We start from the raw sequence: 25,055 nt of genomic DNA, 5'->3' as shown, positions 1-25,055 counted from the left end.
GCATAAGGATTGTGAGTCAGCACATGTGTCTGGCAGCTATAAATATGTGTGTTTGATGTAAATGGAGAGTGTGTGTGTGTGTGTGTGTGTGTGAGTAAAGGCATTTGAACAGAGTGGCGAATGACAGTGCTGATTCATTTATAAAGCATTAGATCGTTTTCACACCCGTGTTTCGTTTCTATGAAATGAAAGAGTTAATGTTTGGTTTACTTGGTGCATTTTCTCCCTCTGTTTGGTTTGGTTTCACACAGGCACAAACCTAAACGCACCAAAATGCGCACCAATATAACTCGAGAGCACTTTGTCTTCTCTGATTGGTCAGAGCTGTCTGGCATGGGAGAAAGAGGGTAGGGCTGCAACTAATGATTACTTTGGTAGTCAACTAATCTGATGATTATTTTTTCGATTAGTCGATTAGTCAACTAGTCAACGATTATTTCTGCCATGTCCTAAAAACACTAGAAATAGCTGGACATAAGATTTTAAAGGCATTTAAATCATTTAAGTCTAGATGTTGTTTAAATGTGGAAAGAACTGATATTTTGTAATTTAACATGTAATCTGTTGTGTTTGGGCACTTTTGGAGACACAGACTAAGTTGAGAGTAAACTGCGTGAGCAAACCATTTACCCATCTCCCATTGTGCTTCTGTCCCCAGCAATTTGTGTAATGCAGTACTGTTACAAGTTAACAATTAAATAATTGACATTGTCGATTATATCGACAAATCGTCGCAGCCGTAGTGTGAAGCTGCTTTAATGCAGAACACTGAAAATTCGCTGCTGCGCTTTTAAACACAGTGTTTTTAATAGGGAGTGGAGCACAGATGTCCACGTAGTAAACAGAGTCTTGCGGCTGTGAGTAGTGAACGCAGCACAGACCGTGTGTGTAAACAGCATGGAGCAGGGACAGCATTTGTTCATAACTGTGGTAATTAGCATTATCTGACTAATATATTAGATTAAACTGCACCTTTTCTCAGCAGTTTAGCTAAAATAAAAGGAGTATATTTAATATCTGGGTCTGATTGAGACTGGATCACATTCTCCACAAGTGAACCGCTCCAGATTTGTTTAGGACTGGACCGAGACCACCTCCTCTAGCTGGTCTCGGTCCAGTAGTTTTTATCCGCAACTAAGTGCAATTACTGTTTTCCCACCTGCTCAATCGAACCACACTAAGGGTTAGAGCTTAGATTCTGTGCCTGAACACGCCTAGACAATTTCTTCAGGCCGGGTCAAGTTGCTCTCAATATAGCTAAATCACAATATAGATAAATAACAAATCAAACTGTTATTAAACAAAAGTTGCACAAATTAGAATGACATAATCACGTAGCTCTGAGGCTCACGTGAGCTCTTCCACTTGTCTGCATTTGACTTGCAGTGCTGTGTGTAGCTGTTCTTAATAAACATTTTACTTTAAAAATAGGTCTATGCTTCTTCAGTGTTGCAATGTTAACTAACATCATTCCGAACTGATTTTTTTTTTTTGCCCAAACAGCCCGAAAATGTTTTTAAAAAGAGTTTAAATCGGGCTCGGGCTCATAATGACAGATTATGGAGCGGGTTGGGCTTGGGCAGAAAATGCACTGGCTCGGGCCGGGGTCAGGTCGGATTTGGGCCCAATCAAAGCTCTACTAAGGGTACAAACGACCCAGAGTCCGTTTTAACCGGCCCCAACAGTGCTGGTGTAAAAACACCCTTAGGAGCAATAAAAATGCCATTTACAAATACATGTGTTGTTCACGGTACAAGTGCAGACTGGTGGTGCTGGTGCATCTTGCTGGTGAGCACACCTGAGCACATCTGCTGATGTGAGAGAGACTGTATAAGCATTACCACAGGTGTGAAAACGCCTTAGAGATTTAGAGCAGTTCAGTTATTTTTAGAAGCTTGTGGATAACACCAGCAACATTAGTGTGCACAAACAGCATGAACTGCATGCAGTAACAAGATGCTAGCTGAAGGTCAGCTCATTATCGCATAACTGATTTATTTTACTTTTGGATCCTGTTCCTTTTAGAATTTGACTTAAAATAGTACACACAGTTCTCCATAGTTATATGGTCATATTAATCTAATCTGAATGCTGTTATACCAGTTGCTTAAACACAATGCTAATCTTTGAGCATTTTAATAAGAACTACATATAAAAAAAAAGACACACTGTGATTTTGGTGGCGTTGTTCAACACAGCAATCCATTCCACCAGGTCCTGCTTGTCGTTGGCCTGCAGGTAGAACTTCCTCATTCCAGCGTTAATGACTGCAGAGAGATAAACAGAGAGAAGGAGAGACTGTGTGAGAGAGCAAGCACTGCTTACTGAAGGGCTAGACTAGCATTGCTAAATGGTTTTGCAGACTGTGCGGACTGTGACTTTAAGTCCACTTAGGTAGCCATGTCTAAATCTTTAAATAAGTAAGGAAAAAATCACAGTTCACACCTTGATATTTTCCAATCTTATTATTATTATAAATGTAAATCATGATAAAATATAATTTTGCTTTTTTACAACACATACATACTATACAAATAAATGTACAGGAACTTGCTGGCTGTAATTCACTAGCAAAATGCTGTAAAATAAATCAATACACCTATAAAAAGCCCAGCAGTGCCTCTACTTACCGTGGAGACTGAAGAAAGCTTCCATGTGCTGCTAAATCTATATTCCACTACTATAGTACTAAGTACTATTTGGGCCATTCCACCAAATGGGTGACACTAGCTTGTTGTAACGCTTCTAAATTACACTTATTTTTTCTTTTTTTTCCAACTCTGAATCTAAGAACACATTTATTTAACTATTTAAAACATGTACCGGTCAATCTCAGGCAGCTTTACCTAATTTTTTTACAAGGTTTCTAAGCCAAAGATGGCTACAAAACTAATATGACATTTAAAAAGCATGTCTAAAAACAAGTCCACTAATTCCTTAGATTTTCTAACAAAAAAGTCTTTATTTCAAAGAAATGTTTGACTGCATGTTCAAATAATTGATATTTATGACAAAAAGAAAAAACACTCCTGTTAATGGCACGCATTCCTATTACTGGTACTTATTTCTGTTACTGCCACTCATTCCTGTGACTTTTTATGTTTTAAGTAACAGAAATGAAAGTAACTGGAATGAGTTTTTAGCACTGAATTAGCCAAAACATTAAAAATAGCCAAATGGTGGCTATGCTAACAGCACGAGGACACTAAGCACATTCTAGTGATTTTCCCAAACTTTTTATTTTAAAAAAGCATTAGTGAAACCCAGGGACACAGCTAAAATTATTTTAGTTTTAAATTAAATATTGTAGATTTATTATGGATTTTTTTAAAAAGCATAGATGGGATCTGGACTTTAATCATTTTTGGATTGTAATTATTATATTTCATGGTAAAGTTTATAGTTAGAGAGTGGGGGCCGGTAACAAAAGCTATTTTTTTCAGTGTTCTAAGTCGTTTTTTTAATTCATGTTTTAAGTACATATTTTACTTTTGCTTAATAATAAAATTCTTAATAATAAAATGTATGTTAAAGTTAATTAATGTAACTTCCTGCGGACAGAAATGGCACCCATTCGGTGGAATGGCCCATATACTCTCTACCTCAGTAACTGCTGTGATCAAGTATGACCTATATGTTACACTATGTTACATATATTTTTTTACATTACATTATATTTAGCGGATGCTTTTATCCAAATCGACTTACAAATAATGATGTACATTTAGCAAAAAAAAAAAAAAATCTCTGCACCTTAACCTCACCATGCACATCTTGTTTGTACTTTATCGGTACGGCATTGTCCTGTTTCTTAAATTGTCTCTTGTCTGATGTATTTATTGTAATTATTGTATTATTGTGTTACAAAGTTCTATGTTGCACATTTGTTGCACGTTTGCACCTTATATTTGTCTATTGTATTGTTGTTCCATGTTGCACCATAGTCGCGGGGGAACACAAGTTCACTGCATTGTGTACCTGCACTCAGATCTAATGACATACTCAGATGTTATTTTAACAGCCTCTTGACTTGAAAATACTGTTTTTTACAGTTTATAAAAAGATTTTGTAAACCTTTTTGTAAAACTAAAACACTGCTCCACTCAAAAATCATAAAACAAACACTTCAGCATGCAAAGAACCATACAAGCTAGCAAGCTAGGTTAGCATGCCAGCATGCGTAGCTAACCTAGCGAGCTAACAATATACCAAGGAACACAGAAATGTTTATTTAGTAACATTACTCCTACGCAAATCTGATGTTATCACATAAATGTCTCTGTTTATTTTGGTAATGATATGTTAGCTAGATAAGGAAGCTAGAAAGTGCACCTTTAACCCATTTATTCTCTCCCAGCTACGTAGCTAAAAGAGCAGTACCACAGAACGGCACAGGGAGCTAACAAACATAAATTACACATTATTCTCCTCAGTTTATTCAGGAGAAGTGTAAAGCTTTAAGTGCCACTTTTAACACTTGATATCAGCTACTACATCTTAACAGACACAGACTGACTGTTTATCATTTAAAAGATAAGAGCAAGCTGAGGTAACTGAACACTAGCATATGTCTGTTAAGCTCAGAATTACTGTACTGTGATTCAGAGAAGAATTATTTTTACTGATAAATTCACCAGTCATTAAATCAGATCTACAGGAAAACACTGTATTATCAGTATTTTTCAAGATTCTGACGGTTTCACTGTATTTCACACTATTTGTATTATTATTTATTTATATTTATTTATATTTATTGCATGACTGGGCTTTAATATAGATTTAACACTTACTCTACTGTCAGGAGTATATATGATATAAAACATTAAGGCTTTAAATGAAGGCTTTTCATTAGTATACAGATAGAGTTTACTCTACACTCTACACAAGAAAAGTGAGGGGGTAATGCTAATGCTACTCCAGCCTAGCTAGCCGTGGTTAGCTGCATAATATACTCCCCTTTGAACAGGGAAATAGCGGTTATAGGCTAATGCTACTCCAGTAAAATAAAAAATCCTGTATAACGCTGTACTTCAGCAGAGCGGCTTTTCTGTTCCTTACAACCTGACTGATAAAATTCATACATAAGATGCACTGGATTAAAAGGTGCACTGTCGATTTTTGAGAAAATTTAAGGATTTTAAGTGCACCTCATAGTGAGAAAATTACGGTATTTAAAAACTATTAAGCTTAACTTTCCAAATGATTAAATATATTTTCAAAAGGGTTTTTATAGGGTGTTTTAATCTTATTTATTTATTTTTTTTACATATCTGTACAGTCTACCTCATGGCTAGTTCGGTTGCCAATCAAAGGCCAAACATAGGCTCATCCGTCTGTGGGGGTGTGAAAGAGAAAGTCACTGACTGCTGGAGAATCACTGCTGTGGAATTTTGGCTGCTCACTGAAAGCCTGTCTCCAGACTGTCGTGCTTCTGCTCCTGTATGGCAGTGAGGTCTATCTGCGCTGACGTTCAGCACTCAGCAGATCACTCTCACACTGACACAGGCTGTAAAAGCACTCCAACAGACGTGCTGCACTGGACGGGTGCACCGCCAAATTCTGCACTGGTAACCCCCCAACCAAGGCCTGAAAAAACTGAGGGAGGCTGCCGATCACAACAGGAAGATGACTGGCTGAGATTCTGTCTAGAGGGCGAGCATACTTACGCACACACACACACACAAGAGACACACACACACACACACACACACTCTCTCACTTCCTTCACAAACTAGATCAAACCACTGACGCAGTGGTAAGCCAGGACTGTCTAGGTGAGACAACGAAGTAATGAGCATTCCACTCTACTGTCATCACTTACGAAATGACTCAACCCTCGCTAATGTCAGATATGTCATTTGAGGTTATATGTCACAGTAAGTTTGATAACAAATCACCACAACGACATCACTTTTTTTTTACTATTTCACTGGAACCTGATTTGACTGTTTTAGACACAATTAAGAATTCATTAAAATTTATATATAAAATATATGTATATATAAAAATAGGGCCAGGGTGATTTTCTGTTGGGGGCATGAAACTGTCCAAAATCTCTTGGTATGCTGAAGCTTTAAAAATTCTAAGGGGCAGAACCATAACTTCTGAAAAACAACCACACACACATGATCCCCCTCCTCCACCAAACTTTACATCTGGCACAAAACAACTAACATGTCAGACAACTAACATGTGGTCCCCTATTTTCGGCCGCCCTCTATTTTCAGCCAGTTGCACCAATTGCACAGTTTCCTGTCCCTCACGGTCCACACAAATAAGTCCAGCGATTAAAAAATACGCATTATCACACACATTATCAGCCACCAATATCAGGTTAAGAGTTGTTATTATTAAAATAAAAGTTTAAGTGTACATATTTTCTAGTTAATATAGGGTATTTTAAGCTGAATGTAAGATGGCCGAAAACAGGGGACCCTTGTAATTCCGCAGGTCTTGCCACTGGGGGGTGCTGAAATAAACAAAATAATAATAACAATAATGTTTCAAAGTCAAACGAGCGCTGGACTTTAACCTGCACAGATTTCTTTCCTGAAAACCGTTTATTTGGGTGAGTAAAGCACTTCCGTTTATTTACAGCAAGCTTAGATTTCCACAATTATGAGTGAAATACCCGAAAACGGAGGCCATTACGCTACCATTCTCCTGGAAATGGCAAAACTCAAATTCGTCCATCAGATTTTTAGAAGGACAAGCGTGTTTTACCAGGTTCGCTCCTGAAAATGATCCACTCTTTTACTAATGTATGCAGATTAATGACTACCTGTGTTTGTAAATTTCAGAATTACAAAATTGTACAAAAGACATTGGCATTGTCTACAGTATCTAAAAATAGTAAATTCTATTCTATTCCAAACTTCTACCTGTAGATTACCCCCCTAAACACTATTAACACGACCAGAAAAGAAACCGACAAAAGACAAGCGTTTACCATCAACAAAGACGGCACGACGAGACAGCGCACAGGAGCTATAAATACTCCAGAGGTTTGGAGCTTCCGATTTAAACTCCAGCATCCTGTGCCTCCCCCCCCCAAAGTCAGGTCAGCCTACGGTCACCCAACTGCTTCCTCCTATTTACAGCAGCCCAGAAACCCAGAGCCACGTGGACGATAAAGACGTGTCTGTGATTACGTCCCTGTAGTCCCCATAGACCAGACCACTGCTCAATGCCTATTGTATCTCCTTCCCTGCAGTGTATAGATGCCAAATGTAGAACGAAGCTTCGCAGGTGCTGGTGTGGATACGGAAAAGTCCCAAGACCCATAGAGAGGGGCAACGCCTTTAAATCAAGAATTCAGCCAAAAATACAACGTACATTCGTAAGCCCCCAACCTTCAGTGTAGTCGACAGGTCATAACACATTTTGGAGTTAGCATCTTAGTTTTTTAACCAAGAATCTTTTAGCACTGACCATAGACAAAGCCAGAAATGAATTCCCAAATATTTAATAAGGTGCAGAAACCCTAGAATTAGGATAATTACAGGCATTTCACATGGGTTTGTGGCATCCAGAAATGCTGGATTTGGATATGGTATTGTGGGAACTGTACAGGTTAGGTAATACTTCCATTTTAACTGTAGTCTTGTTTGTCCCCCCATTCACTCCTAAAAACTGAAACACAAAATCGTAGCTTTTATGTACAGCCCTTCTTCCCAATTTCAAACAACAGTGACTAGTCTCATGTGTTAGGGAGTATTGTTTACTTCACCAGCAGCCCATCAAAATAATGTAGACAAAATTCAGCATATTTAAAAACAGTATCTTGTAGATTTTTGTCTGTTATTAACGATATAATTATGACATGTTTGACTTTAACTGCACACACAAAAACCTGATATTTAACTTTTCCAGACAGATGCTCAGATCCCAAGCAGGATTGAAACTGGTCTAATGCAGTTCAGTAAAGCTCTGTCTCTCTCTCTGTCTCTCTTGCTCTCTATTTCTCTCTCTCTACTGTGCTTCTTCCTTTATCCTACGAAGAACAATGCCTGGGATGAAGTGGACTGTGCAAGTGTGATTGTTGGACAGCCTCCCTGGTGCTCCATGAGCACAATACCGCACACCCGCACACACACAAAAAAAAAAAAAACTAAGCAAGAATTTGCAGAACTGCATGCGTGTGTTCATCCACAAGTTTGGATACTCCGAATAAAAGACAAAGACAACCACATTCACCATTTGTGTTGGACACAGATAAAATCTGACTTCTGCCTTTAATCCATCCATGCATTAAATACAAACACACACACACTGGTTAGCAAACACACACAGTGAAAACTGTGGTTTAAAGCTCTTCCTCAAGGGCTCAACAGCAGTAGCTCAGCAAATCTGTGTATCAAGCCCACAACCCTGTCCTCAATAACCCAGTGCTTAAACCACTGAGCCACCACTGCCCTTTACCAAACAGCACAATTTGAACAGGGGCCGGACAATAAAACTGAAACACCTGGTTTTAGATCATTTATTGTCCAGACGGACAGTTCTGATATAAACATGAGAGTTGAGGTGCACATTGAATTCTGCCGTGATTTGATCAGCCGTGTTTTTATGTTTTTTGGATACAATCCGGGTTAGCACCCGAACATCCCTTTCAGACAGCTTCCTCTTGCGTCCACAGTTAATCCTGTTGGATGTGGTTGGCTCTTGATACATCACAAAGACTTGCTGTCTTGGTCAAATAAACAGTTTTTTTTAGAAGAGAAATCTGTAACATTTAGCGCTCGTTTAACTTTGAAAGAATGTGTTTTTTAAGAATTAGTTTTGTTTACTTAGCTTAGCTTTACTTAAAACAGAACTTATTTGTGTATTGTTTATGTTTATATGCATAATAATTGACTTTTAATATTTTGTTGCATTTTTTTCTACATTACATTGTTTATTTATTTTGTTTAATTATTATTTTACACAAAATAATAAGCATACTTTACAGATAATACAGATTGCTCAAATTTACAAACTTTTTTTTAAATTCTATAAAGTGGAATACTAAGAAATGAAAGTTCAGGGGAACTGTGGAAGTTAAGATTTGAAAGAAAACTCAAGAAAATACCAAGAGTGTGCAGATCTGTCCTCAAAGCTAAATGTGGTATAAGTATAAAATATATATTTTGGTTTGTTTACAGAACAATTTAATCTCTAATTTTAAATCTTGGCCAGGTCATGTTTCTAAATAAGAACTGGTTCTGTAATATTTCACCTGGTACAATAAAGGTAAAAGAAAAATAGCATGTATTCCTGTGTAGCTTTAATACAGTCTTCAATATTAAATTTAAAATGTAAAAAAAAAAATCATAAAAATAAGTGTGTGTTTGAGTGAAAGACAAACGGATAAACTAAAACTGGCTTACCAAAGCAGAACTCTGCCTTTGGCCGCAATTTCGTGGCATCGCTGACCTACAACAAGAGCAAAATCAATCAACCAATTAATGGCCACCAATAAGCCACATTTTCGCAATACTGACCAGAACAAAACCGAGAAAATATCACTCACCTTGGAGATGTATGTGAGCTTGAGGCTGCCGACACAGGCAGTGCCCACTGGAAGGTTCTGCAGAGGAAAGAAGCAAGGTCAGTGTAAGTAAAGATGAAAGGGGCACTAAACCCCCTAATTTTAGCTGACTCCACCGTCAGCTCAAAAAATTGGTGATGTATGGGTTTAGAGGCAGGGCAGGAGGTTGAGCTGATTATCTGAGCTGCAGCAGCAGCATGCCTCTGATATCGGTGAGACCCAGATGGTTGGACGTCACGCGGAGGGGGGAGGGGCGGTAATATTGTTCGACTGATCTGGATATTGTGATGTGTCTACGTACCAAAGTACACAAAAGTACAATTGAGATAGGTAGATTTATGTTTAAAACAGTTCTGTTTATACTAGTTGATTTTTACGTTCTGGACCTGGACTACCCACCTCTGTGTGTTTACATATGTTTAAAAAGGATCTCCAGTGGATTTTGCGATTTACAGAGACTCTAAGATTAGGTCAGTGGCTACACTGCACTTAGCAGGATATTACACATGTTTTAAAGTAACACATGACATTGCAAAGACTGATATTAGTGTAAAATGTATTTATTTTAATAACTGTAGTTCGTCTCACTGCCTTGCAGTGCTGTTAGCAATTCAGAGGCGATACTGTATGTTTGCATGTATGAATATTTATAAGCAAGAGTCGAAATCCTATCGTTTCTCCCTGTGCACTCTTTCACCGGACTAAGGCAGTGTTATACCAGATCACCGGAGCACAAAACTAGACATTTTAAGACCTTTAAAGTTCAGAAAAAATATGGTTTAGGGTTTAGTGGCTCTTGAAGTTACTGGTGAAGACTGGAACATCCAGATACAGATACATTAAGCCCCTCTCCCTGTTGCAGCTTTAAACAACTTCAGCCAAGCAACATCAGAGACTCACAATACAATTTTAACACTTTCATAATGCAGTCAGGCTAAGACATTAAAGATACAAGAAGATTGCTTGTTTATGTGAGTGAGAGAGAGAGAGAGAGAGAGAGAGAGAGAGGGTATTTCGCTGTATCTGAGTCGAGACGTGGCTGGAATAGACTGGGAAGAAGCAGCACAGAATTGAATTGGTGGGTATAAAAGTTTCAGCACATGTCTAGAGACAGCAGAACCAGGCTGAATTATTCAAAACTGAGCCTGGCATCCATAAATGATAAGGGATTTTTTTTTTTTGGCTTTTAACACTTCTGCCTCTGTGTTGGGATTAGGGGAAATCTAAGCCTCCTAAAAGGAAAGGAAAAGAGTAGGAAAACTTGCAAAAGAAATAAAGAGAGAGAGTTTTGAAATGTGTTGTTGACATCATAGGGCAGACTCTACTCACTTGCATTAGTACAGGTTATCTGAGGAGTATATTCAGGACTTATTAACGTAGTAGAATGAAAAAAAAAAGCTGGTTATCTAGGGAGTGCAGTAGGGTTGAGGGATACGGTAAAAATATTGTATCACAATATTTCCAGACATTTTCACAAAACAATATTTATTTAATATTTCCATATGCAGAAAAAAATTATTAGTAGCTACAGGTGGACGATATGGCTCTAAAATAATATCACAATATTTCATGGTATTTTCGCGATAACGATACTCTTGGCGATACGACAAAACACTTAAAAAAACCATTTAAAAAATACAGTATACACTGCAAGAAAAAAAAATATATATATATTATTACATACAATATAACACTGCACACACAGAAGTCAATGATCCAAAATATTTTGTTACTAATAATATTGCACTCCACATATCTCCATATATCCAGGATTTAAGTAAAATAAATGATACTGGACAGATATAATCTGTCTCTAGTAGATATAAAATGGGAAATAGGATGGATGATACGGCACGATATTTTAGGCTATAATATCATTTTTTATTTAAAAATGTTACGATATTATTGTGTACGATACAATATGGCACACCCCTATTAGTAGCTGCATATTCTTTTTCTTTCTTTTTTTTTAAGTACAATTACTTAACACATTTACATTGCTGCTCTTCTTCTGATTAAATAAGACAATAGGACAAAAATTCTGTAATCAAATATCAAATGTGCAGTTGGTCAGTATGTTTTTTAAGCACTGATGAAATGATGATATACCAGCTCCAACACACCAGCTAACAGACGCCAGTGCTGACAGACATCACCTACCATATTTCTCGCACTATAAGGCACAGTTAAAATCCTTTATTTTCCCAAAAATCATCAGTGCGCCTTATAATCCGGTGCGCCTTATTACATTAGCTGCCAACCCTGGCTAGCACTGCTGAAGCAGTATTAGCATTAGCCGCTAACCACACTCAGAGGTGAGTATATCAGACTGTATTCTTCCCGTTTACCATGTTAAAACCAGTTACATGGGATGAACCGCTAGCTAATATAGTTCTGGCTTACCAAAACACTCCGGGTTCCTCAGTGTAGCGTTGTCGGGCAGCATTTACTAGCACTAACCACGGCTGGTGCTAGTGGCTAGTCGATAATGCTAATGCTGCATTATAGTGCTGCTGCACCCAGTGCACTGTTAGTGGAAATCTGGAAATCTAAGCTTACTCTAAATAAATGGAAGCGCTTTACTTACCCAAATAAACAGTTTTCAGGAGAGAAATCTGTGCAGATTCACATCCAGTGCTCGTCTGACATTTTTATTTAAGAATTACAGTTTTTTTTTTTTTTTTACTTAGCTTAGCTTAACTTAACTTAGTTACCCCCCCCCCCACACACCTACCAGTGGAGAGACCTGCTGAATTAGAAGAAAAACATGGCGACATCCCTATTCCTTACTAGTGTCCCATTAATATATAATGCGGCCTTATGTATGAAAATAGATGTTCATTGATTATATATCTATATATGTATATATATATATATATATATATATATATATATATATATATATATATATATATAAATAAAACCCATCTTATAGTGCGTAAAAAATGTGGTTTTCTACAATTACTTGTAGAAACAGAGACATTAAATACAGTTAAAAGGCGTATCTGTGCAGATTAAAATCCAGTGCTAGTCTGACTTTAAAAATATATTTTTTTAAGAATTAGTTTTTTTTTTTTTTTTACTTTGCTTAGCTTAGCTTAGCTTAGCTTAACTTAGTTACCCCTACCTACCAGTGGAGTGACCTGCTGAATTAGAAGCAAAACATGGCGACACCCCTATTCCTTACTAGTGTCGCATAGTGCGCCTTATAATATGTATGAAAATAGACGTTTATTGATGGTGCGCCTTATTATCCATCTTATAGTGCATAAAAAATGTGGTTTTCTACAATTACTTTTCTACAAACTCCAGACACTATCTGTCATTATTAGAAGCATTATTAGAAGGTGTGTCCACAAAGTTAACACTGTGGACATTTATTGCTTTTTAACAGATACAAAAAAAAGTTTCACCGAATTTTTTTCCCAGCAGATGTAGATGTAGGTAGTAGAATCACTGGTGAATCACCAGATACAGACTAAACAGCTGCACTGTGTCTACAGCAGGAAACACAAGTCACTCCAACTGTTGCTTACTAAACCATATGCATCCCAATTGGACCCTGGTCTGAGAAAGTGAATATCTGCTACGTGCACACCAAGTACACTCAAAAGTCCCAGACCTGCGGCACATGAAAACAACAACTGCAATTCCCCGCAGCACTCATAAATTCTAAACTGCATCCTATAGAAGAACACACGGAGATATCGGTAGCGATGGCATGTAGCTCAACTGCTCAATCCTGAACACAGTAGAACACAGTAGAATGTCAGTTAACCCTATGGGGTCGACTCACACGAAAGTGACTCATATATGGAGTTATGAAGCTACGAAGCACATGATTCTTTGCCTCGGATGTCTGAAATGAAAGGCGGCTTTAAATCAATTCCAGTTATACTATTTATTTAGAGTTTTTAGAGATTTTTTGAGTTTCCATTGGTCAGTTTTTTAACATAGTTGGATTCACAAATCTATTAGTTAGACACAGCAAGAGACAAACTGCAATAATATTAAACAGAAACACCGAAAACATAATTTTAGGTTTAATAATGATGCTTAAAATTTTTATACTACAATATTTTTAATAAATGAATGGTATAGGTCTGTCTATAGGCCCCATCGTACAACACATAGACATGACCCCAATCATTTCCAATAACAGTGATATTGTCCATTGTGTTTATTTGTATTTTTGTTCACATATATAAGTGTGAACAGACTTTATCCAGTCAAGCAATGCAGTACATGAAGAAATAATAATTTAAAAGCAATTAGAAATGTTGTTGTCTTTAAAATTGCTCTTTTCTGATATAATATTATCATTATGTCAGTTGCATTTGATACTAAATTAAAATTACAATAATATTGTTTATCACATAATTTCTGTGACGATATATATGGTCCACAAACAAAGTTTTAAAAAAAAGACCAAGATCAAACAAATATACTATAATGCTCACTGGATTATAAAGCGCATTATGCGACACTAGTAAGGAACAGAGGTGTCGCTAAGTTTTTCTTTCTAATTAGGAAAAAACTAGTAAGTAAAAAAAAACAGCAATGCAATTCTCAAAAAAAAAAGTCAAACGAGTGCTGGATGTTAATCCACACAGATTTATTTCCTAAAAACTATTTATTTAGGTTAGAACAGCACTTCAGTTTATTTAAAATAAGCTTAGATTTCCAGATTTCCACTAAGGCTAGGTGCAGCAGCATTGGCATTAGTGGCTAACAGCTAGTGGGGCTAACCACAGTTATCGGCTAATGCCGCCCAACAGAGCTACACTGAGGAACCCCGGAGTGTTCTGGTAAGCCAGGGCGATATTAGCTAGCGGTTCATCCCACTTAGCTTGTTTTAACAAGGTAAACACTCAGACTACAGTCTGATAATACTTGCCTTTGAATGGCGAAAGAGCCTGGAGAACTAAACTGAAACTCCTGTATAACGCTGCACTTTAGCAGAGTAGCTTTACTGCTCCTTACTGCCTGGTAAAATTCAATTCAAAAGGTGCACTGGCGATTTTTGAGCGAAAACAAAGGATTTATAGCGGGAAAAATATGGTACTGTAGATTGTGACTGAAAATAGTAGACTCCTAATGGATAAAAAGTGGTATAAAAATGTCTGGAACAACAAATCAAGCTTAATTTTATTTAATTTTAATAAAACAAAGCCTGACAGAAGTGGCTCTAGGACAGCTTCTAAATAAAACTCACCTTTTGTTTGCTAAACCTTTATTATGAAATGGCCTGGATGTAAACATTCAGAGTCTATCAGAGCGTGTCTGTTTCAGAGAAACTAGCCCAGACAGAACTGTTCCCAGAAGTCACTAACACAACATCACCATTACTCATCAAAACCAGAACACACGTGAGCAGGATCACTGGTGGATTTGGAAACGTTGATAAACGTTAATGGAAACAAATTCTTCCGTTCACCCTCGTTTTAAACAAATATGAGTTGAATGATTTCATTGGTTTACATCCCATTTACATTACAAATTCTGGAATATTAATATTAACTTCCCCTAAACGAGAGAGCTGAACTCTTTCCTCATGAGTGTGAGGTGAGCTACCTGAGGGTTGTCCATGTACCAGACCAGGCTGCCCTCCAGCGTGTCCAGTATAAAATAGCGGCGCAGGAACTTGCCACTGTTCTCATTTTCCTCGATGTCCAGGAAGCCACAGATCCGGTTCTGCCGATCCACGTAAGGCATCGCTGGACCTGGGCATCACACTGACAGAGGAAGAAAGAAAGAAAGAAAAAGAGAAAATACATAATAAATCTAATATCTAAAAAGAATGAAAAAAACATATTATATAAAATATTATAATATTATACATAGTACTGTATTTTTCACACTATAAGGCACACTTAAAATCCTTTAATTTTTCCAAAAACCGACAGTGCGCCTTATGTATAACTTTTACCACTCAGCCACAGTTTAGTTCTCCAGCACCAGGGCTGAAGTAGCATTAGCTTTAGCCGCTTACCTCTATTTCCCTGTTCAGAGGTGAGTATTATCGGCCTGTAGCTTGCTGCTAACCCTGGCTAGCACTGCTGGAGCTACTCACTAGCATTACCCACTAACCGTGCTAAGCGCTAGCTCTTCAGCCGCCCAGATGTGCGAGTATTATCACAGCCTGTGGTCTGCTACTATCCCCAGCTAGCACTACTGGAGAATTGGAACTAGCATTAGCCACAAACCACGCTAGCTTTTTCATCTTTCAGAGGAAAGCATATCGGACTGTAGCCTGCATGCTTACCATGTTAAATGTATAGTCATTATAGTGTGAAAAATATGGTAATAGCATTCCAATAAAAACTATGTACAGGAAGAATTTTGAATTAAAATAGCATATCCAGAAGCAATATTAAATACAATAAAAAACAAACAAAAAAATATGTATAATATAAGGGTGGCAAGATGGCACAAGGTGGGAAGCGGTGTTAGCTAATCAGAGGCGATATGTTTGCATGTATGAATATTCATGAGCAAGAGCCGAAATCCTATCGTTTCTCCCCCTCAACCCTCCACCATATTATGGCAAGAACTAATCAACTAAAAAACTACCAAAATCAAGAACTTTGAAAGTATCCTGAAGTGATGTCACAAAGAACTGGCTCTCATCAGGACCACTCCAGGAAAGGAAGGCCAAGAGTTACCTCTTTTGCACAGGGTAATTTAATATATAATAATATAAGGGTGGCAAGATGGCACAAGGTGGGAAGTGGTCTCACAGCAAAAAAAAAAATAAGCTCAGGTTCAATGTCCACATGTGTTTTCTCACACAGTCCAAAGATGTGTATGACATACGTGAATGAATATTTATAATGCAATTAAAATCCAGAATCATCAAGCTTTAGCAACATTTTCAAAAAGCATTTTTCATAATTTAGAGAAACATTTCTATTATTCTGACAAGATTTATGCTTTTGAAAAAAATACAGATAAGGGCTTCCGCAAGTTTGTAAAGTTTCAAAACAAAGTAATTTCACATTTGCTTTGAACAGTAATGCACACTTAACACAATTTCATTAACAATTGATGTGGAGCTTCTTCAACTGTCAGCTATGTAATAGCTATGCTGCTACGGTTAACCATGGGCTGAGTAAGCATCTCTGAATAGTGCTCCATTAATTATAAAGCGGGTGGGAAGAAAGGAGGTCATGAGAATGTCAGTGTGGAGGCATTCACTACAGTCACCACTACCCACTGAGTCCCATTAACAACAAGCCACAAGGTCTGCTTCAAAGTCATGAGGCCAATCATTTAATACTTCTGCTGTTGGGGGAAAACCTAGTGTGTAAATCTACCATCATCCTTCTCAGATGTGCACTGAGCTCTGTGGACTTCCCCACTGTACTGTGCGTTACTCAATCCAACACCAACGGTCTAACAAAGCCTTTTATGTGGGAACAGTAGCACAGTACTCAGTCCTGTAATACTAATCTCTATCTGAGGAGGCTACACACAGGTGTCCTTCTGCTACAATCCACTTTTTATTGTTCTTCGTGAAATATAATAAGTCTCTCTGAGTTGTATATGATGCTGCACATGAAACTCTTCGTCAACATACATTTTCTGCAGTAGCTATTAAAAGAAAATATTCAGAAAAACAAGTAGATCAAGAAAAGCATCCTGTCTACGTCAACCCGTGAATTCATGGCCTCGCTCAACATGGCAGTTCGTTCCTGTGTTATTTGTGCAAATAACACATCAGAGTTATATGCTTTGCCCAGTAATTCAGAGCTAAGGAACAAACAGTTCGAATTTGTCTATAGAACACCACCAGCAAAGTATAATTGAGATATGTAGGTGTATGTTTAAAACAATTCTGTTTACACTAGTTAAATGTAAAAATCTAACCCTGGGGTGGATTTTCACTTTCTGGACCTGGACTACCCAGCTCTGTGTGTAACTATAAGTTTATATAGGATCTCCGGTGGATTTTTGCGTTTTACAGAGACTCTAAGACTAGGTCAGTGGCTGAACTGCACTTAGCAGGGATTTACACATGTTGTAAAGTAACATATGACACTGCAAAGACTGTTATTAGTGTAGAAATATCTTTATTTGTAAACATATTTAACTGTTGCTTGTCTCATTGCCTCGCAGTGCTGTTAGCCAATCAGAGGTGATATGTTTGCATGTATAAATATTTATGAGCAAGAGCGGAAATCCTATCGTTTCTCCCTCCCAACCCTCCGCCATATTATGGCAAGAAATAATCAACTAAAAAACTACAAAAATCAAGAAGTATCCTGAAGTACAGTCACAAAGACAAGATCATCAAAAACATTCTGATGTAACTGGCTCTCATCAGGACCACCCCAGGAAAGGAAGGCCAAGAGTTACCTCTTTTGCACAGGATAATTTAATCAGAGTTACCGTCTTCAGAAACCACAAGTTAACAGCACCCCAGATCACAGAGTATTTTTACATTAACAACATTACTATTTATGGGCTTCTTTATATTGGACTGTAGTGTTAATTTACAATGTAGGGAAAAAGAGACCCCCCCCCCCCAAAAAAAAAAAAAAAAAACACACATTAAATGAGAAGTTGGCCCACATTTCTGACTGATACTGTCACTCTATATCACTCTACACCTTCTACCATGGAGCTGAAGTGAAACATCCCACTGCTGTTCCACTGAAATTACATCCACAGCTTGTGTTGAGCAGGTGGCACTCTGGTCCTCCACACCGCACATGAAATATGGAGCAACACAGGCCCTCAGTCACCACCTCATCCATCAGCGATAGAGGAATGCTTCAGACTGTCCAGCACTTAACCTCTGACTCTGGCGTGTGGCAACAGGACGATGTCTGGAGGGACTGGAGGAAAGGAGGACAGCAACTCAGGTCTCAGATTCGAGTAAAAGAGTCATAAACTCTAAAACTTTGACAAAAAATGGTGTCATCGCAATAGTGGAACTTACACCTAGTATTGGTATCTGCAATACCAATAAAAAAAACAATCAATTGTAGATCAGACAGCTGGATTTAGGACGTGTCTGAGTTTTTGGTATCGTTAGGGCGCAAAAATATGCCTTGTGCTACTCAAAACACGCAAAAGGCATGTACTAATTCTCTTTGCCATAATGTTAAATAAACCAGTGTGATGGTTGTCTTTCCTTTAAGAGCCAGGTGAGCTCTGACTTTGGCACATTGGTATCTTAACAGTGCGGGACTTTTGTGCGTCTCAGAAGAGGATACAGGCCTGTGTGTTCACGCTGTGTAGGTACACCAGCAGCTCATTTAAGGGAAGAGCAATGTTATTTTATTTCTTATTCTGTTTATTGTTGAGTTAAAAATCAGGTTTGTTCTCTGCAGCGCATCCGCGTTTGCGTTTAACGAGCAGCGGTGTACTTGTGCTGGGCTCACGTTTAGGAATGGACTCTGATGATTGACTGTTGCTTAGGTTTATTTCAGTCAGTGGCGCACAGATGTGACAAATGCCCTACTAAAAAATACCCCCCTGACAGTGTAAGAGTGAAAGCATCAGTGTTGAAACTGGGTGAATTCGTCCACAACCACAACCTGATGCTGCCACCACCATGCTTCATTTAGTTCCCTCGGAGGAAAAGCATCTCCATAACCTGATGCTGCCACCACCATGCTTCACGACCCTGTCCCTATTTAGGACTTCGTCACTGTGGCTAACCAGCCCTTATCAGTTGAAGATAATAATGTGGGTTTTCACAGACTAACTGAACATTTAGAACCGATAAACAACTTGCCTACTCAGCACTTAACTCACAGAGACGGCTGTACCACAGCTTACGCTGTGTGATTAATCAGCTGACTGCAATCTGCCAGCCATACTAATGGTGAATCAGTGGTGACGTGATTCCCGCTGTTATACAGTCCTTAAACTTCATTCTCCATTAAGAAGCCATATTTATCTCTATTATCTCAGATAAAGACAGGTTTTAAAACTACATTGATTAAGTGGAAAAGGTGTTGCAAAAAGAAATGTGGTCATCACAATTTGTTTATTTATAGAAGGTATTTCACAAGCTCAACTTTCCAAATTCAGTTCAGTTACTCAACCAGTACATGCTTTTCTTTCAAGATTATTGCATCTTGTTTTGGATACAGAATCCTGTCTTTTATAGAAAACAATTTACAGCTCCGGAAACAAAAATAAAAGACCACTAAAAAAAGATGAGTTTCTTTGGTTTTACCAAATTGAAAACCTCTGGAATATAATCAAAAGGAAGATGGATGATCACAAGCCATCAAACCAAGCTGAGCTTCTTGAACTGTTGCACCAGGAGCGGCATAAAGTTATCCAAAAGCAGTGTGTAAGACTGGTGGAGGAGAGCATGCAAAGATGCATGAAAACTGATTAAAAACCAGGGTTATTGCACCAAATATTGATTTTTTGGACTCTTACAACTCTATGAATATGAACTTGTTTTCTTTGCATCCTTTGAAGTCTGAAAGCTCTGCATCTTCTTTGCGTAATTTCCTGCAAATAAAGCTCTAAATGACAATATTTTACTTGGAATTTGGGAGAAATGTTGTCCGTAGTTTATAGAATAAAACAATGATGTTACTCATTTTACTAAACCATATACCTATAAATAGCAAAATCAGAGAAACTGATTCAGAAATTGAAGCGGTCTCTTAATATTTTCCAGAGCTGTACATAAAGTAGTTAATTTAGGAGTTGGTATCATTATCAGCTCTCTATATCGGAAGATACTTGAAAAACTGGTTTTGGTATTGGAAGGAAAAATGTGCTACCATAACTTAATGCATCAGCACTGACTTAATCATTAAAATATTAATACAACAATTTAACACATTAATCTAAACATACTGAAGTGCTATTCATTTGTCACTAATTGTGCAGGACCTTGGAACAGCATTCAGATTCAAAATGACATAAGTCTTACTACATTGAAGAAGAAACATGACATACGTACAAAAAAGTATACATGCACTGGATGGATGCAATTGAATTTAAACTGGTATTTAACATCTGGAAACAAGTGATCTACCACTGTTGCTATGAGATCATGTGTCATATGTTCGTGTGTTACTCTGAACCTCAGTTACAAAGCCTAGAATAGCAGGTTAGCCGCTATTCTAACATCCAGGCCAAGTTTAAGATGCAAAGATAAACATGGCATGAATTGGCCTTGGCTAGAGTGGGTTAGTCGTAATGCCTGAGCATAAATTTCTGAGCTGGATTATTTGCTGATAGTTTAGGACAGTTTGAGCATGACAGACACCGAGTCCCCCTCTGAACATCACTGAGAAACAACATCTCCATAACATGATGCTGCCACCATCATAATTTACTCGGCCCCCAATGAGATTATAGGGTGTCATATGTTCGTGTTTTACTCTAAACCTCAGTTACAAAACCTAGAATAGCAGATTAGCCGCTATTCTAACATCCAGGCCTAGTTTAAGATACAACGATAAGCATGCCATGAATTGGCTTTGGTTGGAGTTGGTTAGTCATAATGCTAACTAATTTACTGAGCTGGATTATTTGCTGATAGTTTATGACAGTTTGAGTATGACAGACACCATGACAGAGTCCTACCTGAAGATTAGCATCTCCACAAGATGCTGCCACCACCTACAGTAGTTGTTGAGAAAGAACTAATGTTTTAAACTTTGTCCGAAATGCTTTACAGCTCCACGAAACCTTATCTCACATTTAGCTAGTTTGCTTTGATGCTTCAGGGCAAACTTCAGATGAAATCTGATGTGGCTGTTCTTCGGTAAACAGACCTGGGTTGGTTCTGGCACTGTCTGTTTGACATAAACAATGATGACCCAACCCATGCTTGGCATGAACCGGTGGTCTTAAATGGCTGACTGTTTATTTCAGTACTTGCTGAACAATTGCTTTGCTGCCAGGACTGGACCAAGCATAGCTTCTGCGATTTACTTAGATTTTTTTTGTAGCCACATGCTAACAGTTGAGGTTAGCAGCATGTGTCCAACAGCTGAGATCTGATCCCGCGGGTGTGGCGAGTTCTCTGGGGTAAGTCTAGGGAGGAAACGTGCAGCGAAGCGCGTGTGCAAGTGTGTGTGTGTGCACAAAAGGAACAGAGAGCGCGGTTCAGCTTTGGTGGCTAAGCACAGGTGTTGGGAGTGTACAGCGTGTGGGTGCAGCTGTCGCCTTCTGCAGAGCGAGCAATTAGCCGCTCTGCCCGTTCCAGTGCAGCGGAGGAAGGAAGCACCGCTCCGTTCGGCCCATCAGCGCTGCTGCAAGTCATTTCACGACTACCCTCAGTGAAACGCTCGTTAGGGAGAGTGCGAAAAAGAAGCGAAAGTGTCATAGTGTCACTTAGCAGACACCTCCTTATGTAATCTGCACCAGAAAACAAAGCAACGCCTGAAACAATACTCAGATTTTTGAGCGTGGTTTGAATGGCTAACTATGAATTCCAGTACTGGTTAGTATTTAATTCAATCAATTCTCTCACTGCTTACAGTGCAACTGGCTGCTACACAGCCCAAAACCTGATGCATCCGCCCCCATGCTTAACAGTTAAACAGATGTTCTATGTATGGAATCATACACTCCTTTTAAAGATAGATTTATAAGGTGCATCATACAATTTTGAAGAATGACTGTTAAAATATTTTAAACTTACCAAAACAAACACACCCCTCCCTTTTTTTAAGAAGCCCCACCCACAAATCCATGCAAGAATGCTGCCAAACTAATGATTTTGAGCTTGTAGACCTAAGTGTTGTATCAGAAAATCTAGCATACCAGCTTCCAGCCTTGTCGAACACCAGTACCTCAGTGGAAGCATGCTGGCTACTGGCTGAATGAACTTCGTTCACCATCACTTACTCATTAGTAGTAGCATGTTGGATACAAGCTTCGTCCAACATCACTACCCAAGTGGTAGCACACTGGCTACAAGCTTTATTGGAAAAAATGAGAAATGGCTGAAATAACAAAAAAGATGCAGAACTTTCAGACCTCAAAAAATGCAAAGAAAACAAGTTCATATTCATAAAGATTTAAGAGTTCAGAAGTCTATAAAAATATTTGGTTTCCGTTTTTATGTATCTTGGCATGTTCTGCTCCACCAGTCTTACACACTGCTTTTGGATAACTTTACGCCACTCCTTTTGCAACAATTCAAGCAGTTCAAGCAGTTTGGTTTAATGGCTTGTGATCATCCATCTTCCTCTTGATCATATTCCAGAGGTTTTCAATTTAGTAAAATAAAAAAAAACATTATTTTTAAGTGGTTTCTTATTCTTTTCCAGAGCTGTATTTCGCTGAAATTATAGTAGCTATAACAATAATAGAATCAAAAGTCCTCTCCCAGTAACCAGAGTTTGACTCAGAACCCAGGCTCCTAAATCTCACCTCTGTCAAACTTCTCGTTCTGCACAAATCAGACTGCCATTCTTCTCCATCAGAGCGTGGGAACAATACAGAGACAGAGACGTGGTATCAGTCGGTACGTCAGTCTGTCTGTGTTCGGGTGTGCACAGACACAGCTTGCACATCCCCTCACACCAGAACACAGACTGACGTGTATGTGGTTAAGTTAGCGGGGTTTCGTGTCTCTGTTGCCACCACTGTGTTCAGGCAGCAGTTCCAGAGATGTTACAGGTCTATGACCACATTCGTTTCACCTCAGTAACTAAAAGCTAATGTAATGATTTTGTGCACCAGCTGTAAAAAGTAAAATACTCAAACTGATTTTTGTCCAATGCTTCTGCATCATCTCTCCAGTGTTATCTCTGTGGATGGCACCTGTATAAGTTGTGGGGTATAATGTATATTAGGGCTGCACAATATTGGAAAAATTTTACATTACACTGCAAATGTTCTTTTGTCTGCGATATATATAATGCAGCAAAACAACAGTTATCTGCCTTTAATCAGGCATTTAAATGGCTTTTTTATGATAAATATGAGCATTTTTTCTGGGATTAAAGGCGTAAATTCAGCTGTAACTGGAAATATCTGCACAAAACTGTGCTGGACTGAGGTGCACAGCTTCTTACAAGCACATGCCCAACCATGTGAATGGAGGCTATGTGGTTACTTCATATCTAATCCTGCATCCCTCACACTCCCCCTCATGCTTCTCAGGCAGCAACAGCCTCTCACTTACACAGACACAGAGACGGCGCTGTGTATCTACTTCTTGTGTCAAGGATCAAAACATTGCAACATGACGTGTTTGCTTTAATTGCCTTAAGTGACATTGCACGTCCTGCGATGTGACTATTGCACATGCGCTCATTGCGATCATGATGCTTAAACGATATATCGTGCAGCCCTAATATATATAGTATATGAAGGAGTTTTTAGAAAAAAAAAACCTTCTATGTTGCTTTGCCACGAAACTCAGAATCAGAAGAAGCATCTTAACAAACCTGATGAATTTGAGAGAAATGGAATCTTGTGGCTTGATCACATAAAAAAAGTTATATATTTTGCTATATTATGTTTAGAGCACAGTGTAACACTGATCGGCCAAAATATGCAATCTGCTAATAATTCTCCAACTTAGCAGATCCTGAGAGCCCATTAGATCACATTACAGATATAAGGACTACAGCATCCTTGTAGAAGACTTCCTGGTCACAGACAGCTGCAGTTCCTTTTCTAAACAGTGATCAAACTATCGAGTTTGCATACGGCTACAGAACCCTATTATGGTCAATGTTGTTCAAAAGTCTGCCCTCACATATTTGTAGAATGTGTAGAATTAGTATGTCTTGTGGAGAAAGCAGAGTAAAGACTTTCAACACTACTAACCAGATACCCCTCTTAAGAGCACATTACCCAGCCTATAAAGTGAGTATGAGAACAGAAAAACAGTAAACATTGCAGACTACATTTAACTATGACCAAAGTACAGCAAAAAGAGTCCGACAGCTAAAGGAATTTGAAGTTTTTAGCACAAGATAAGCAGCTTTTTGGCTCTCTTAACTCCTACTACGAGTTCGACAATGTTTTAAATACAAAAAGTTCACATCGTCGAGAAACAGAAGCCCCGCAGAAGTCCTGTGTGATGGTGCATGACCAAGTTGATCTTTAACTTTAATGCATTGTAGATATCAGATTAGATACTTTAGCTATTGATTCACAGTAACATACTTTGAATGGGATGCCCAAGCTTTTGCATACTAAAGTTGATATGTAAAGTCACAGAGCACTGACAGGGTGAATAAACTAGTGTTTTAAACACGTTATGTCACACTAGAGTGAGTGTGATATCAATTTATTTTCCAGACATCACTGAGGAACTCAGGAATGCGTCAGCACAACTGTCTAAACAGCTGTAGGCTAGGAGACTGTGCTACAGCTATTTCAACAGATGATTCAGATCTAATGGTAACAAGACAAATGTCACCACGACATTATTAGCATCAATCGCAGCACAAGGGGGCATCTGAACTGGACTGACCTCACACAGAGCTAACCAAGAAGAAATGGGGGTTATCTCATGATTTAGCCAGATAACTGGAAATGAAATGAGAGAATCCTGCTTTGTGGAGTATCTCTCAGA

The 25,055-nt window shown here is 38.3% G+C and overlaps 1 protein-coding gene across 7 annotated transcripts in view; it reads right to left on the bottom strand.

The window, feature by feature from the left end:
• plekha1b (pleckstrin homology domain containing, family A (phosphoinositide binding specific) member 1b) overlaps positions 1-25,055 on the bottom strand; it is a 47,107-nt gene that overhangs the window by 13,499 nt on the left and 8,553 nt on the right. For all 7 annotated transcript variants that reach the window (XM_022669159.2, XM_022669161.2, XM_022669158.2 and 4 more), the window contains exons 2-5: positions 15,104-15,264; positions 9,512-9,568; positions 9,369-9,414; positions 2,170-2,267 (exon numbers count right to left, since the gene is read on the bottom strand). In XM_022669159.2, coding sequence (XP_022524880.2) covers positions 2,170-2,267; positions 9,369-9,414; positions 9,512-9,568; positions 15,104-15,244 — 342 coding nt within the window. In that variant the 5' untranslated portion in view covers positions 15,245-15,264. The remainder of the gene's footprint in view (positions 1-2,169; positions 2,268-9,368; positions 9,415-9,511; positions 9,569-15,103; positions 15,265-25,055) is intronic.

The sequence above is a fragment of the Astyanax mexicanus genome, chromosome 15, assembly GCF_023375975.1.
Source record: "Astyanax mexicanus isolate ESR-SI-001 chromosome 15, AstMex3_surface, whole genome shotgun sequence".
In the NCBI taxonomy this organism is placed as follows: Eukaryota; Metazoa; Chordata; class Actinopteri; order Characiformes; family Acestrorhamphidae; genus Astyanax; species Astyanax mexicanus.
The sequence above is the reverse complement of the archived record's forward strand: the minus strand, read 5'-3'. Positions and strand labels throughout refer to the sequence as shown.